At 40.0% G+C, this 16,740-nt stretch overlaps 1 protein-coding gene across 22 annotated transcripts in view; it reads left to right on the top strand.

Annotated features, from left to right (window-relative positions):
- The first annotated feature begins 2,332 nt into the window (after window positions 1–2,332).
- Window positions 2,333–16,740, top strand: part of GPHN (gephyrin) — an 801,248-nt gene continuing 786,840 nt past the window's right edge. For 7 of the 22 annotated variants that reach the window (XM_058293251.2, XM_058293256.2, XM_058293249.2 and 4 more), the window contains exon 1: window positions 2,696–3,586. In XM_058293251.2, the coding sequence (XP_058149234.1) occupies window positions 3,523–3,586 (64 nt within the window). In that variant the 5' untranslated portion in view covers window positions 2,696–3,522. Of the gene's footprint in view, window positions 3,587–6,708; window positions 6,790–16,740 lie in introns of all 22 variants that reach the window. The other 15 variants (XM_058293255.2, XM_058293248.2, XM_058293246.2 and 12 more) reach the window with 11 other exon arrangements.

Raw genomic sequence — 16,740 nt, 5'->3', positions numbered from 1 at the left:
TTCAAGGAAAGAAAGTGTTTTTAAAAAATGATGGTAAAATACACATAACAATAAATTTGTCATTTTAACTATTTTAAAGTTTATGATTTGGTGGCATTAAGTACATTCTCAATGTTGCTTGCACTTTTTTTTTTAGAGCTTAATTTTATTCTAGGATGTGCCTATTTTCTCTCATTCTTGTCTGCATTTTCAGCACTGCCTTTACCTAGAACCTTTTTTTTCTTTTTCTTTTTTTAAAAGATACATAGATCTCACAAAATGTTACATTAAAAATACACCCATTTTTAATTGACTAGTTTTACTCGTGGGCATTAGCTCATCATGAAAGAGGATCTGACCACTGAAGAAACAAAAGTAGAATAAACCTTAGGGCAGGGGTTCTTAACCAGGGGCCCATGGATCCCCAAGGGGTCTGTGGAAAGATTTCAGAGGGTCTGTGAGCTTGAATAGAAAAAAAAAGTCAACTTACTATCTTTTTCTCTTACCTCCGATGTTGAGTGTCATAAAACTATCTGCCACTACATTCTGAGAAGGGGTCGGTGGTTTTCACCTGACTGGCAAAAGGGTTCATGGAACAAAAAAGGTTAAGAACCCCTGCCTTAGAGGAAGAAGCATACATTTCCAAACTCATTCTTGTGTGCATCTAGTGTACCGAGGAGAATCTAATTCCAGAAAAGGTCAGTAAGCTTTTGCCGTATTTATATTGAAACTGTGATTAACCACAAAGAAAATTAAAAGTACTAAGGAGGGACCAAATGCAAATACACAATTACTGGAAAAAACTCAAACTTCATTTCTACTGATAAATATAAAAGCTAGATGTTTTCCTATATTTTTTTGTTAGTCTTGGATGGTTAATGTAAAACTCCTGTAATCTTCACTATTAAAACTTTAAAGAATGTAAAGAATAAATTCCAGGACACTTCTAATTGTTTTCATACAACTCTCAACTGTTTCACTTCCAGTCTCTCCTTACCTCCCACGTTTCCTGAAATATTTGTCAATAGTTGGAAATGCTACTCTTCTCCTACCTTCTAAAAAATTTTCTTTGGTATAACACTTAATTCAGAATGAATTTTGGAGAACTACCTCACTGTAACAAGAGTAAAAGGGTACCTACATACTGCACTACTCATTCAGTAATCAGTAAAGAAAAGGTCACACTGGACAATAAGTCCACTGAGTTTTACTCTGTGTAAAACTTCTTTGTCGAAGCTTGCTGAATTTGGGAGAGATGAATACATGACAAAAATTGTTGGAAGACAAGCATCATAGAATTATGGAGTTTAATTCCAGCAATATTTTTTTCAGCAATTTTAGTACAAATATTCTGCAAAATACAACAAATGTTAATCCTCCATATTCTTTAAATGGCTTAATTTATATTCACTCTTTCTAATTAAATTTTAATCAATTTCACCATGACCACTTTTAAAGATGCAGAAATTTAGTCCCTGTCCTCTGCTATTGATTTGTGAAATAAAGGTGCCAATTTGTTTCCACGATGAAGTATAGAATATTCTAAGTTGGAGTGTTTATATAATCTACCACCTTATTTGAAGAGTGAAGAAAAAGGTCCAAACTTATTTTAGGTCACAGAACTTAGTCAGGTTTAGCACTTATCTAAAAATTCCAGACATTTTCTAATAACTAAGTACATGCTTTTCATCTTTAGTTTGAGATAAAGGAAATCATTCTTTTGAGCACAATTTCATATTTGTATCCCTAATTTGAAACTAATTCATCTGTTGGCCAGCACACTCTGTGGGATGGATTATTATTAGAAGTGAGTTCATGATCCAGCTTCAATTTTTAAACCACATCAAAAATTTTAGCAATACATAAACTAAAAAAAAAACCACATTTCATGAATTTTATCCCATCTCAATTCCATCCATTATCTCCTTTGTACTCCCCATTGTTTAAAATGAAATACATGACGTGTGACTCTTCAGAGGATAAATAAGTCCATGTCCCAACCGGAACAACAAAAAAACCCGTCAACCATCACGCTGCTCAGATTTTATGTACAAATAGTGTTGGTAATTTTTTTGACACTTTGCTTTCTACTTTTATGCTTGCCAGTTTGACCATGGCTGAAAACATAAGGAAAAAACCATTATATATATACATATATAATTTCATACACACAAATTCAGAAGTTGGAAGAGCCAGAAAGAAGGCAGTAACAAATTGACACAAAATAGCCACGGGTAATGAATTTTAAGGAAAGCATATGAAAATAAATGGTACCAAAAACCATTTTTATAGTAAACATATCCTACAAAGAGTGAAATGAAACTCAAATTGCCACGACCTGGATCCTATTTCCAGTTTTGAGATTGTGGTTCAGGAGGAAGCAACATGTCCTCATTCTCTAAGCGGATTCGTGTTTTCCATTTAAAAGAGACCGTGGCAGAGAAACCTGAGACAAAACCATGGACAACGCGAGGAAGAAAAGCCAGATATATCAAGATGCTCTGTCGCAAACCACTGAGCTTCGCTAGTGGGGATCGTCCTGTAGGTACAAGACTTTGGAGATGGATTCCTAAAGCACAGTGGGAGCGGATATCCTCCGGCAGGGCGAGTTGACTTAGGAAGCAGGCGGCTAAGATTAGGCGGGACAGGATACCTCCTTCTTCGCCCACGGCGGGCTGTCACAGTAGCTGCTGTTCTGTCACCCACGCAGCTTTCTAAGCCACCTCCAGGTTCTCCGGCGCCCTCCGGGGGTGGACGGTCGCTCCCCGAAGGCTTAGAGGAGGGGCCCTGCGTGCTGACCCCGCCCACCCCCTCTGGAGCGTGGTTTGACAGCCCGGGAGAACCGGCTCCCGGCGGCCAACAACCTCCGCGGCGACCAGCTCGACAGGGGATTGCTTCTGTCTAGGGTTCGGCTGAGGCTTTGATGCGTTCGCGCGCTCACGCTCCGCGTTCTCTCAGCCAATCCCGCGTTACTCGCGCGTCCGGGACTGCTACCCGGTCTACCTCAAGCTGGGCCGGCTCCTTCCCGCTCCCAGCACTTCGCAACCAAGCTCTCACTCGTCCCTCCACTCTCCACGCGTTCCAAGCGTCGGGAGGGGGGTAGCTCCGCCCCTGTCCCTGAGTCCGCCCCCGCAACCTCCGGAGCGTGTTTTCCCTTTCCCCTTAGACTCCTGCCGTCTGGGCTGCCCTGGGACTTGCGCTCCGGAGGGCGGCCCTGGTCACTTTGGCCTCGCTCGGACGCCTCCCAGCTTTCCCTGGGTGCGGCCACCTGGTCCTCCACCCCTAGCTCGCAGCCTCGGACCCGGACTCGGGGTCGCGCGCCTTGACTCCGCCCCATTAAGCGGACTCGCGCGACTCCTCGCCTGGCCTTTACCCGGCGCTGGCCGGCCAGGGCTCTGCTGCCTCCCCCTCCTTCCTCTCTAGCCTCACGCTTCCCGGGCGCCCTCGCTCCTGTGCTCTCCGAGGCAAGCGCGCTCCCGGGCCGCGCGCTCCTGGCTCTGGCTTCTCCCGGCTCCTGTCAGTGCGGTGACTGCGCTGGGAAACATGGCGACCGAGGGAATGATTCTCACTAACCACGACCATCAAATCCGTGTCGGAGTCCTCACAGGTAACCAGAGGAGAAGGTCCGGGACCGCCGCGGCCGCTGTTCCGGACCTGCCTCAGGCTGCTCGCTTGTGCGCGGAGCTCTGCGGCCCCCGGGAGGGGGAAGGCTGAAGAGGGGGCGCGGGAGGGGGGGGCGGTTTACAACCGCTGAGAGCTGTCAGAGGTTGGGGTGTTCCCGCGGGTCCCCCGGGAGCTGGGGCCGGCTCTACGGGACGTCAGGACCCAGTGGTTTCTCAGGCGAAGTCCCTGGTCCCCGGGGATCGAGGCGCCGGCGCGGTGGGCGCTGCGGGGCTCGGTGATGCGGGTACGGGCGGCGGGATCCCAGCTCCGCAGTCTGAAGCAAGCCGCTCTTGGCTTGCCCGGGAGCATCCTCAGCTAAGGCTCTTCCAAGAGAGCGGGGAATCCCACCTCCACCCCTCTCCCATCCCTTCCTCCTCTCCCCACCTGGCAGCCCCGGGCCGCTCTGGTCTCGCTTGCCCTGGGCACCAACCGGACGCGACCACGGGTGTTCATCAAGCGAAACTCTGCCCCGCCTTGAGGCTGCATCTTGCGGACCGGGCATCCCCTCAGCCACTCGTGGGACACCCCTCGCCTTCCCGGAGAGATGGAGGGGATCAGCCTGCGCCGGGACCTCGAAAGTGTCGCTTTATGCCTTCCTGAGCAAAGGGCCCTCTGTCCGCCTCTCGGTTTCCTAGCGCTGACCGCTGCAGCCTGCGGCCCGGGATCTAGCCCGTTTTACTGGCGAGGAAAGGATTCCCTTACTCGGGCTCCTCGGTCCCCCTCCCTTCTGGAATACCCCTCTCTCCCCTCCCCCACCACTGGAGGGTAGTCCGGAGGCTTGTGAGGAGCGCACTTTTCCCTGGTTGCGTTTCCCTCCCTCGCGCAAGCCGTGTGTGCTCTGCATGTTTGATTCCGTTGCGTTATATTTGGGTAATATCCCTCAGTTCGGCCATAGGCAGTTGCTGCAGGGCATGACTTCCAAGATGAAGAGCAGAACGATTTGTAGGGATTTCTGCTGTAGATCTGTAGCTGGCAGGGTTTGTGTGTAATTAAATGGCAAAGCGGGGGTTAAAGAACTATATTTGGAATCTGAGGGCTTAGTTTGGAGTGAAGGAAATCCAAGACTCAGCGGTGTGATTTCGGAAAAAGAGAAGCGATGGAGTCTGGAATCCTATAGCCCTTTTCCACTTCTTTTTTACTTTTTTTTTTTTTCCTTGTCAAATTCTGAGAGATTGAAGCCGTTCTCGTGAAGGGACTAAACTGAATGAGACTTGATTTATAGAAAAATCTCTGGGACTGCCGGTGGATACTGAGTGCAAAGCTTAATTTAGCTGCTGAGTTTTATGAAAAGGGCATATCCACAGCCCCCTTTCTCTCTTTTAAGTGAAGTAATCACCTTTCCCTGATATTCTTTCCAGATGTTAGCCGTAGTGTATTGAGTTTTCTTCATTGAAAGCCCCTGAGATAGAGAAACTAGCCTAAAAACAGTTGCAAAGAAGGGAACCCCCAAATCAGAAGGTGCGTTGTTCTCTTCTTTTCGTTCTGAAACTGTTGCCTTGCTTTGGAGATTCAAGTTATCTCAGAATCCTTAGAGTTGACTTTACTACTTTTTAAAGAATCTGATCACCGGATGTAAGTGTACCCTGTATCAACTCTCAACTTACTCTTTAAATTCTAGCCATGCTTTGAAAATTAGTAGAGTAGTAAGTGAAGTTTAATAGAAACCAAAATATGTGAGACAGCCATGAAAATGAAAAACCATAGATAGTTAAAAGATAAGCCATAGATATTTTTAAGAAATCATTTTCTTTACTAAAGCCTTATTTCGTAGTTTAATTTAGTACGGATTGCTTCTAAAGATGCAGCCTCTGTTATCTCTACTGTCCAGTAGAGTAACGTTGATATGCAAACAACTAAAGAAAGAATGTAGGTAATTATTGTACTAAATTTGTTTAAGTAAGTTACCTATGCATTTGGCCATCAAATGCAAAAAGAATTCCATATTTAGATGGATATTAGCAAGTATGATTACTTGAAGGGAGTATTTGGTACATTTGTCAGAGACAAGAAGAATGTACCTTTTCCCCCCATATGTAGTATATATATTTTTAATTAGAGAAATTGTGAGATTGCAAAACACTCTTCATAATAAGCAGAATTCCCATACATCACCCCTCCACCAACACCTTAAATTGTTGAGGAATATGTGTTACAGATTATGAAAGAACATGATGAGGCAGAGTCTGGCATTTTAAGGGGAGTTGGAGTCAGCGGAAATCTTAAAAATAAGTATGTAGGTGAGGATGAGGCTCTTGAACAGAATGAAGATTCAGTGCAAAGGCCTTGGAAATCCTAAGTGGATAGGAGGTGACATAGACAAAATGTCAAGGAGAGAAGATAACTTTGGCAGTGGATTTAAAAGACAACCTGGAGAAGCTGTCTCTTGAGAATGAGGTACAGTACTCTAGGGGAAAAAGTCCAGGAATAAGGATGTAGTTGAAGGAATAAAAGAGAAGCTGCAGATTTGGGAGAAGTGGTAATAAGAGGACAAGAGCATTTGATACTGAAGTCAGATAACTCTGAGGGTTTTTCTTGAAAAGTTACTGATACAAATATTATCTATTGTCATAGAGCATGGGAACATGGAGAATCAGAGGAAAAAGCACCTATTTTCAGTCTGTGAATAGTGAATTTTCCTTAGAAAAAGCTTAGTTTCTATGGTTTTGACATTACATGTGATTTTGGGGAGGGGGAGACTACAAAAATTAAACTATGTTGTACAATTTACTGTCTTCTAGAACTAAAGTGTGCAGTTTTACTATGTGAAATTATTCTTTACTGAACTTAAGTAATATGATTTCATACTTCAGAAAAGTGAGTTAAAAGGCCACCCTTACGACTGTGATTTCATGAGTTATAAATTCGTGACTCTATTATGGAGGGCTTGTTTTGTAAAATAGCCTCTATTTCTTCCACAAATGTGACTTTAAGTATTTTATCTAAATCTATTTTAGAAAGATAGTGAAAATTGTGGTCTACTGACCCACACAATTTAGAATGCATTTGATAGTATTTTGGTGAAATTGTATTGCCATTTCTAAAGTCTTTTTTTTTCTTTTTTTTGAGGTACCGGGGCTGGGGATTATACCCGGGACCTAGTATGTGGGAAGCCGGCACTCAACCACTGAGCCACATCGACTCCCTTGAGTTAGTTTTTTCATTTCTTTGCTTATTTGTTGTTTTGTTTTTAGGAAGCACTGGGGACCGAACCTGGGACCTCCTATGTGGGAAGCAGGTGCTTACAGCTTGAGCCACATCCATTCCCCTCTAAAGTCTTTAATTGACTTCCTTTTGACATTTTTGATTACCCATTGAAAGATAATATTTATATTTTGAAGCTTTACATCCTCCAGATGTTTTTTGCAATCTTTTTCTCAGCTATGAATTTGGAAAATATAGTATGCAGTTTGTTGAAACTTCTCATAAAATGAGTGAACTGCATTGGGATTTTGAAATAATAATGGTAGAAATAAATATTTAGCATAGAAATTTCTATTTTGGTTGGCCATCTTGAATCATTTAGGACTTGGAATTCAAAATATGATAATTAGTGTAACAGATATTTTAGTTTTACTAATTATTTTATCAAGGAAAATGAAGTAGTATGTATGTAAAGTAGATTGTACATGGAAGCAATTTATGTTGAAGATCGTTTTTCCATCTCTTAGAACATTATCATTATTTTTTTTAATCCTTCCTCCCATTGTCTGTTCTCTGTGTTTATTCACTTTGTGTTCTTCTGTATCCTTTTGTATTATAAGGTGACACTGGGAAACTGCATCTGTATTTTGTTGTGTCATCTTGCTGTGTTAGCTCTCCGTGTGTGCGGCGCCACTTCTGGGAGTTGTGCTTTTTTTTTTTCACGTGGGGCCGCTCTCCTTGCGGGCCTCACTCCTTGTGCGTGGGGCTCCCCTACGCTGGGGCGCCCCTGAGTGGCATGGCACTCCTTTGCGCGGCAGCCCTGCGTGTGGGCCAGCTGACCCCACAGGTCAGGAGGCCCTGGGTATTGAACCCTGGACCCTCCATATGGGAGACAGATGCCGTATCAGTTGAGCCACACTGCTTCCCGGAACATTATCCTTATTAGTAACTCTCTTATGTTGATTTGTCAGAAATGAAGGTTATATAGTCTTTGATGACCTAAGGTCTAGTTTTTAATATACCTGTTTCTAATATTCTCCACTTCTGTTGCTATTTTTAACAGAGACTGAACATAATGTAATAATGAATTACATGAGGTAAATAAAAAAATACTTGCTGCTTTGAAACTAGAAACAAGGTGTATGGCAACCAGCTGGTTTATTTGTTTATTTATTTGACAGTTACAGTAAATTATAGTCAGTCTTAACAATTACATACCAGGCTCACTATATTTCAAATGCCATTTTTCACCTACTTTTTTCTGTTCTCAAAGAAACTTTTTATTAAGATAGTATACTACTTCTACCGTTATAAAAACTCCACAGAAACATCATCAAGGAAATACTACGTGTATTTATATAATATAGAATCAAAAAGATTCTGTTTCATTGGCTATTTAATATCTTATTAGTCACTGCTAACATTTGGTACCAAGGTACTTAATTAAAGATGGTAACCTAAAGCCTAATTTTTCACTAACAGTAGCATGGATCTGGCACTAATGGGTGCCAATTTTTAGGAGAGGGCATTATTTAAAATCATATTTTTGCTCTGGTAATTACCCTTTTGTTACACTAATCTGTAGTTTGAAATCTAGAGATACTGGAACAAATATAAGACTAGGTTGTAAAGATTAGGTAAAAGGCTAATTGTAAACTAGAACACCAAAAATATTACATTTAGGTAGTATTTTAGTCACTTGTAAATAAAAGTCATTCAGTTTGTTGAAAAATCAAGTTCAACTAAGGAGATGATAATCTAATACTCTAGAATTCTTTGATCATTTATTTTTATTTCATTCCTCAAACTTATCCTTGTACATATAAATGCCAATATTATTTTTTGAAAAGCCCATTTATTGATAAGGTTTTATAAATATATCTTTGTTTTGAGAATAGATGTTGTAAGTAGGCAAATCACTATTACAAACAGAACTTGAATCCTACCACATGTAATTGTGTGTTCTGGCAAACATACCTGTTTTTGTTTTTGTTTTTCAATTTTTTATCTGTGTTCTTAATATCGATCTAATGTAATTATTGTTAAGAAGCCTTTTAAACTAGATTGTTCTTTCATGAATTTTTGGTTGAAAGCAATGTGTTAGAGAATTAAATGTTTAATCAAAGTAGGGAAATGTTAATTCCTTATGAATATAGTAAATACATCACCACTGGCCATATGTGTAAACTATTCACACATATGGTGCTATATAATAAGAGTTTTAACTTTATTAAAACGCAAGATGATTTAACTTCAAACTGAGGTATGCAGTGGAGAATCAACAATATGCTAATGGTGAAGAGGTGATAAATGTGAGTCTGTTTTTACTCTTACTGGTGATAGATTCCTGGTTAAGTTGAACAGGATGCTTTTCTTCAAACATTTGACTAAAATACATAAAATCTTTACTTTGCTCCTGTAAATAGTATTGAAGAATGACAGTATATTTGGAATTCGAGATGCTAGAAAAAGAGATACTTATAAAGAAAAAGTAATGAAATCATAAGAGATTTCTTTTTTCATGTCTGGGCAGAGAAAATCAATATCAAGGAAGAGAAAAGATTATTTAACCTGATTAAAAGTAATTGGGACTATAACTAATATGAGTAGTATGCAGTCTGATTTATATTAAAAAAAGAAAACTTTTTTAAGAAATCTCTTGAAAAAGTAAATGTCTAACAAAATATTGCCATGTAATTTTGTGTTGCTTAAAGAGTTGATAAGCTAATTTGTATTTAATCAATTAATTTGTACTAAGTAAGAACTAGTTAAAAATTCTCATTAAAATCCCCTCACCCCCCCAAAAAAAATCCCTAAAAACTTTTACAGTAGCCTTGCCATGAATTATACATTTTGAAAGACTGGGATTAAATTTACTGTGCTTTTCAAAATTTTTTCTGATGTGAAAATTAAAGGAGCATGGGAATGAGATGGTGAAAGCAGCACAATTAGTGCCTCGTTTCTCAAACTAGGGAACATGGCAATGTGTCATGGCTTAGGTTCTAAGATATGAGAAAAAGTATCATAATTTTTGAAGAAACCATTTTACTTTAGAGGAAGTAATTGAAAGCAATATTAATATTAAGATAATGCTAAAGTAAATAAGGCACAGAGTGTGGAATTTACATGAGTTTTTTTTTTTTTAAAGATTTATTTATTTTTTATTTCTCTCTACTTCCCCTCCCCCCACCCCAGTTATCTGCTCTCTGTATCCACTCACTGTGTGTTCTTCTGTGACTGCTTCTATCCTTATCAGCAGCACTGGGAATCTGTGTTTCTTTTTGTTGTGTCATCTTGTTGTATCAGCTCTCTGTGTGTGCGGCACCTTTCTTGGGCAGGCTGCACTTTAGGGTGTCCATCTACCACATGGAAGGTCCACGGTTCAAACCCTGGGCCTCCTTGACCCATGTGGAGCTGGCCCATGTGCAGTGCTGATGCATGCAAGGAGGGCCCTGACACACAGGGGTGTCCCCCGCGTAGGGGAGCCCCACGTGCAAGGAGTGCGCCCCGTAAGTAGGGCCACCCAGTGCGAAAGAAAGTACATGAGTTTTTAAGACAAAATCAGATGTAAAAGAAAATTCAAGTTGATCCACTATATAACTCTAGACCCATCATTCTCTGTTATTGGTACTTCAGCATAAAAATTTAAGGAGCTCTGATTATCGAAAGCAGGGGTTCTTTTTTTCTTTTTAAAGATTTCTCTTTCCTTCCTCCTTTCTCAAACCCCAGTTGTCTGCTCTCTGTGTCCATTTGCTGTGTGTTCTTCTGTGTCTGTTTGCATTCTTGTCAGTAGCACTGGGAATCTGTGTCTCTTTGTTGCGTTATCTTGCTGCATCAGCTCTCTCTGTGTGTGGTGCCACTCCTGGGCAGGCTGCACTTTTTTTCTGTGTGGGTGGCTCTCCTTGTGCTTGGGGCTTTCCTTTGTGGCGGGGCACTCCTTGTGCGCGTCAGCACTGCATGTGGGCCAGCTCACCACACGGGTCAGGATGCCCTGGGTTTGAACCCTGGGCCTCCTATATGGTAGGCGGACGCTCTATCAGTTGCGCCACATCTGCTTCCCGAAAGCACGGGTTCTTAACCTTTTTTGTTCCATGGACCCCTTTGCCAGTCAGGTGAAATGTGTACTACTGTAATTTATTTATTGCGTAAATTCATAAGTGAAAGAAATGGTAGATTTCAGTTAGAGGTCAGAGAAAATAAAGATAATAAATTGATTTCTTTAAATTTAAGCTCATGGACCCCCTGAAATCTTTCCCTTGGGGGGCCCACTGATCTCTGGTTAAGAACCCCTGATCAAAAGAATGATCTGACCAGTAATTCTTTGTGACTTTGAGCATATTACTTAACACTCTCTCTGTTTTTCTCACCACTAAAATGAAGAATTGTTCTGTAGGATCTCTTAGGCTTTCCTTGCAATATATATTCCTGTTCTTTAGTATACTGACCAGCTGTAAAGAGAAATATGTGCCATCAGATTTAGTTGTTTTTTTTTAATAATAGGAATTATAGTCTTATTTTGAGATTATAATTTCAAAATGAAAGAAAATAAGAAATGAAAGAAAAGACCAAATTTTCAGAGACTAGATTCTATTAGTATAAATCAAAGGCAAAAAATTTAGAAATTTTCGTGCCAAAAGTCTTAATTTCAGACTTAGTTTAAGCCTCACTTCTCAACAAATTATTTCCTAGGAATTATTCTCTACAGTGATGCCTTTTATAAATGAATGCTTTTTATAAACTGTTTATAAATGTTGTCTATATCCTGTAATCATGTACTGTTAGAAGCTAAATGGTGTATTTTTTCTTTAAAGGGCTTTAGAGTTGAACAGACTTGGATTTCTGACCCTGATCTGCCCATTACTTTGAGAAATCATTTAATATCTCTGAATTTGTTTCCTTCTCCAAAATTGAAAATGGCAATATCTACTTAGTGTTATGAGAATTATCTGAGATAATGTATGTGAAAATGCCTTGCACATGTATAGATCTTGTTTTGGAGTACATACTCAATAACTTTAGTTTCTTTCCTCTTCATGTATCACTTTGGTGAACTTTGCTAGTAGCTTTATGTATACTCATCTTCTTCAAACTAGATTTTAAAGATCTTTTAGAAGATGACTGTGTTTCTTTATTTCTTTTGCGTCCTTTTATCATAGCACCTATTAATGAAGTAATTACATAGAAGGCATTTAATATTTAAAAAAAAATGGATGATGTGCATCTATATTATAGTTTAAGAAGCAGTTCCCCAGAAACATTTAGGTAACTAAAATTTTGTCTATTACTAAAATTACCATTCAGGATAGAGGGAGTGTGGTTGAATATTTTTGAAAAGCTATATATTTATTCCTGGTAAAAGGATGATATTAATAATTCTGTGTATTTGAAATATATCAAACTTAATATATTGCTTCTTAGTTGGTGGGCACACTCTACATAAGGATTATTTTTAGAGAGATCAAACTTAATGTCATCTTAAAAAATGGAAACTTGAAAATTTAAGTAAAAGAAATTATGAAAACACTTATTTTCAAGATTAATTGTGATCATCAAAATAGCACTGATAGGAGTCAAAAGTTCTACCACACCTACCACTTTTAAGATACTCAACCATATTTTATTTTATTTTATTTCCTTAGCTTTAAATGGGGGTAATTACCTTGTAGGGTTAATATGAGAAACATGAAATAACATATTCAGTGTTCAGCATGCCAGCTGTGTGCTAAAGTAGGGCTTTATTCAATAGGGAGTAAGACACAGTTCTAGTGCTCTTGGAGTTTATATTCTAGCACTAACATAAAAGCATTATTCAGTCAAGTTGTATATTGACAAATTAATCTTCATTTATGTTGCATTTCATGGAATAAAGAAAGTGCTTCTATATATTATTTTTGGTCTAGATAACTATGTAAGTTGCAGAAACTTCTGAAACTTCTGACATCATCTGTAAATACTGCAGAAATTCAATCCAATTCATTTCTGAGTCTACCCGGAGTTAGTTTAGACTTCTCACGTCAAGGGCAACTCTACAAAATTGCCTTTTTAACACCAGTCCCAATTTTGGGTGCTCATGCCTCCACCACATCTGATCAACGGCTATTCATAAAATTATAGTTTTATTATAGTGTAAGGAATACTAATAAGAAACCAAAAGGGACATATGAGTATGATGTGTTTTATCAATCCTAGAAGCTCCCCTGAACGTCAAGTGTCCCAAGTTTTTGTGGGGTTTCCTCTTGTAGCCATGATTGGTGGAATCAGTACCTGCATGATTGAACTCAGTCTACATTCTCTCCCTTCCCAGATGTCTAGAAGGCTGGGTTGACAAGATTTAGCTCTAAGTCCCAACCCCCAAATCAGAGTTGTTCTTCCAAGTATGGCTAGCCTCCCACCCTAAGACTACTGGTGTGACTAGCCCCACCCTGTCATCTCATTAGTGCCTGTGGTTCTGGGCCCATCATGAATAACAAAAACACCCCTGTCAGGGAAATTCTGAGGATGTAAAGGCTGTCACTCCCCTCTGGAGCCAGGACTTTCACCAAACTTTTTTTTTTTTTCTGTAGACCAAATTCCTTTCTAATTTAACTAAATTCAGCTTAATTGAACCAACAACAAAACTGTTTTCATGTCAAGCCATTTTACTTGGATACTGAGCAAAAGCAGATTCCTTCCTCCCAATATGTCTTTAAAGCTAATTCCTGAGACACCTGGGGTTCAAAGAGTTTTACTTGTTGTGTAAGCAATGGAATACAGTGGCCTCCTGGCCCCAACTACCTCTCTGATCTGCAGAAATTTTAATATTTCATAATATCAGGGTGCTAATGAATAATTGGGGTGGAGCTGGACACAGGTTCCTTCATTAATAAACATTAAGGGGTTGAACAAGTGTGATTGGCTTCAAACCAGGGAGGTGTTACAAAGGTACAATCATTTTCAAGTTTCTGAGAGTTTCATATCAAGTTTCTGAGATAGGAAAGCAAAGAGTAGAGGTCAGTCACAAGGTTTTCCATATGGATATTAAACAGAAGAAGGTGGAGTGGTTACCATCCAAATAGTAGGCATACCCAAGGGTGAGCTCAACCTAGAATTACTGTCACAATAGCAAGCATACACAAAGGTGAGGTTAAGTCTAGAGTAAGCTGGCTAGAGGGTTGGTTCCACTCTAGCCAGCTTGTGAGTAATTTCAGGTATTAACCTTTTGCTATTTTATAATATAAAGCATCTATATAATAATTTGGCAATCATAATTACTTGTTAATTTTTAACCCTTGGTTACAACTTTTTTTTTATATCAATGTTAAAAGTTACTCTGTTAACAGAAGATGAGTACTACAATAACAGTCTGCTTTGGTCTGTCGTTACACTCCACCCTTATTTTTATTCATTCCTCAGTCTAGAGGGATTTGGGACAGTGTCCACTCTGTCTGCTTCAGTCTGAGAAGGGACATAGATATTATGGGGCAGAGGAAAGGAATTGTTTTGTTTGCAACTGAAGATACTCCTTGTTAGAGAAAAGGTGCTCACTGGGACACAGAGACTGACATGATTGTGGGCAGGAAGTTTATTGGGAAGCTCTCACAATGGAGGGGATCTAAAGATTAGACTTCAGCCCCCTTGCTGTCATGGCCAGGGTCTGAAGAGAGACTTCAGCCTGCCTCTGGCAGTGGCAGTCATGAATTTATACGGTACATCTATAGGTGGGAAAATGCTTAGTCAGTGGGAGGGAGTTGGGGCTTGGGTAAGACCCGAGGGCCAATAGGGATGGCTAGGGTGTGGTGGGCTAGGGATAGTGAATTTTAGGGATGCGGAAGGGGTTGGTGGTGCCATGTGGCTCCTTTATTCTTGTGAGGAAATGAACTGTGTCTGAACACATAGGCTCTGGATGGGGGGCCATTGTGTGTCACAGGAATGCACGCCATTGTTGGTTAACCATTGTAAACCTTGGGGTCAGTTAATCATTATAAATCTTTTTTTTTTTTTTTAAAGGTTTTCTCCTGCTCCTTTTTTTTTTTTTTAAGATTTATTTATTTATTTAATCCCACCCCCCCCGGTTGTTTGTTCTCTGTGTCTGTTTGCTGCGTCTTGTTTCTTTGTCTGCTTCTGTTGTCGTCAGCAGCACGGGAAGTGTGGGCAGCGCCATTCCTGGGCAGGCTGCACTTTCTTTCGCTGGGCGGCTCTCCTTACAGGCGCACTCCTTGTGCGTGGGGCTCCCCTACGCGGGGGACACCCTTGCCCTTGCACGCATCAGCACTGCGCGTGGGCCAGCTCCACATGGGTCAAGGAGGCCCGGGATTTGAACCGCGGACCTCCCATGTGGTAGACGGATGCCCAAACCACTGGGCCAAGTCCGTTTCCCTATAAATCTTGTAAGAGAGAAACCTCTAACACTCCTTGTTTTTGGGGATGGGACTGGTTTATCTTATCGTTCTATTAGTTGTCCAGGACAAGCGTGAAGAACTGGAGAGTAGGAGTTGGTCACAACTCTGAGAAACATAATTTACAGGTACATTGCAAATTTTAGGTTCAAAACTTAAAATGTCAAATAAAAAGTTCAAATAAAAGGAGTAGAAGAATCCTTTTAAGTCTCTGAGAAATATACTTAAGAGGTACATTGAAGATTTTAGGTTCAAATAAAAGGAGTAGAAGAATCATGATTAGGGAATTATAAAAGCATATGACTATGTTATATTGGGGAAATAGATTTTCATTTATATTTCCAGGTTGGATCTGCTGAGGGGGTGTTTATTTCATGAGGCTGTGTGGCTTCTGTGGTATCCAAATGTCCCTAGAGCTCTCAGGAGCACTTTTGTTTGATACTTAGTTTAATGTGGCAGTTTGTGAAATCTGCCTATGTCAAGCCATTTTTGACACATTTTTAAAACTTTACACATTTCCTTCTTTCTAAGATAGAGGATATTGGATGTAGTTTATTTATTTTTGTTTAATTAGGTTCAAATAATTATAATTAACATTATTGGTCACTTATATGCTCTATGCACTTTGTACACTTTATTTAATTCTCACAACCTTTTATGTTATTCCTTGTACAGACTGAGAAGTTAGACAGGTTAAGTACATTGCTCAAGGTTCGGTGGTTATGACTGTTCTCTTAGCAATTTGTTGAAGAAAAAATTGCACTGGACAATGTGAAATAGTCAAGGAAGACTTTATTCATAGCTATCATGGTAGCTCAATTCTATTGAAACAAAGGACAACAAGCATTTTAAGGGCCCACTGTGGGTTAGTGGAAAAGCACTGGAAGAGAGTAAAGGGGTTACAGATGAGTGATTTACTGCAGTTGCCTTTAGGACCATTTGGTTCTGAAAATTTCCTTTGCAATAATTAAAGAAACCTGGAGTCTATAAAGGCATGGCAGGAAGAGGAAGTTAAAGTACTGTCTAGTTAGAAGCCTCTCAGGCACCCGAATAGTGTAAGGACCTGAGGGACTTGCCGTCCAGGAGAAGTAAGTTTAAGTTTCATCAAATTAAATCTTGGTCAAATTCTGTTTCTATTTCTATACTCTGTTACGAGTATCTGTTTTTGTGGGGTGTGATAGAATAGTTCTATATAATATTTGCTTTTAGCTGTAATTTTATATACTTAGCCTTTCCCTTCTAGTTTCTAATCTACTATATCTTGGGAATCACATAAACAGCCTTGTTAAGAATTATGTATGATATTACTTTCATTTAGGCTTGAAATGAAGGTCTAAGGAACACGTATTTTCACTTTTGGTTTGGGGCATTGAAGATGACTGGGTGTTACTATAATGAATAGTTTTGCTTTTTTTTTAAGATTTATTTTATTTATTTATCCCCCTACCTCATTGTTTGCACTTGCTGTCTGTGTCCATTTGTTGTGTTCTCTCTGTGTCTGCTTCTCTTCTCTGAACCCGGGATCCCCCTATGTGGGAGAGAGGCACTCAATTGCTTGAACCACCTCTGCTCCCTGCTTTGT

This window comes from Dasypus novemcinctus, chromosome 3 (assembly GCF_030445035.2).
Source record: "Dasypus novemcinctus isolate mDasNov1 chromosome 3, mDasNov1.1.hap2, whole genome shotgun sequence".
NCBI lineage: Eukaryota > Metazoa > Chordata > Mammalia > Cingulata > Dasypodidae > Dasypus > Dasypus novemcinctus.
Note: the sequence above shows the minus strand (reverse complement) of the source record. Positions and strands in the feature narration are given on the sequence as shown.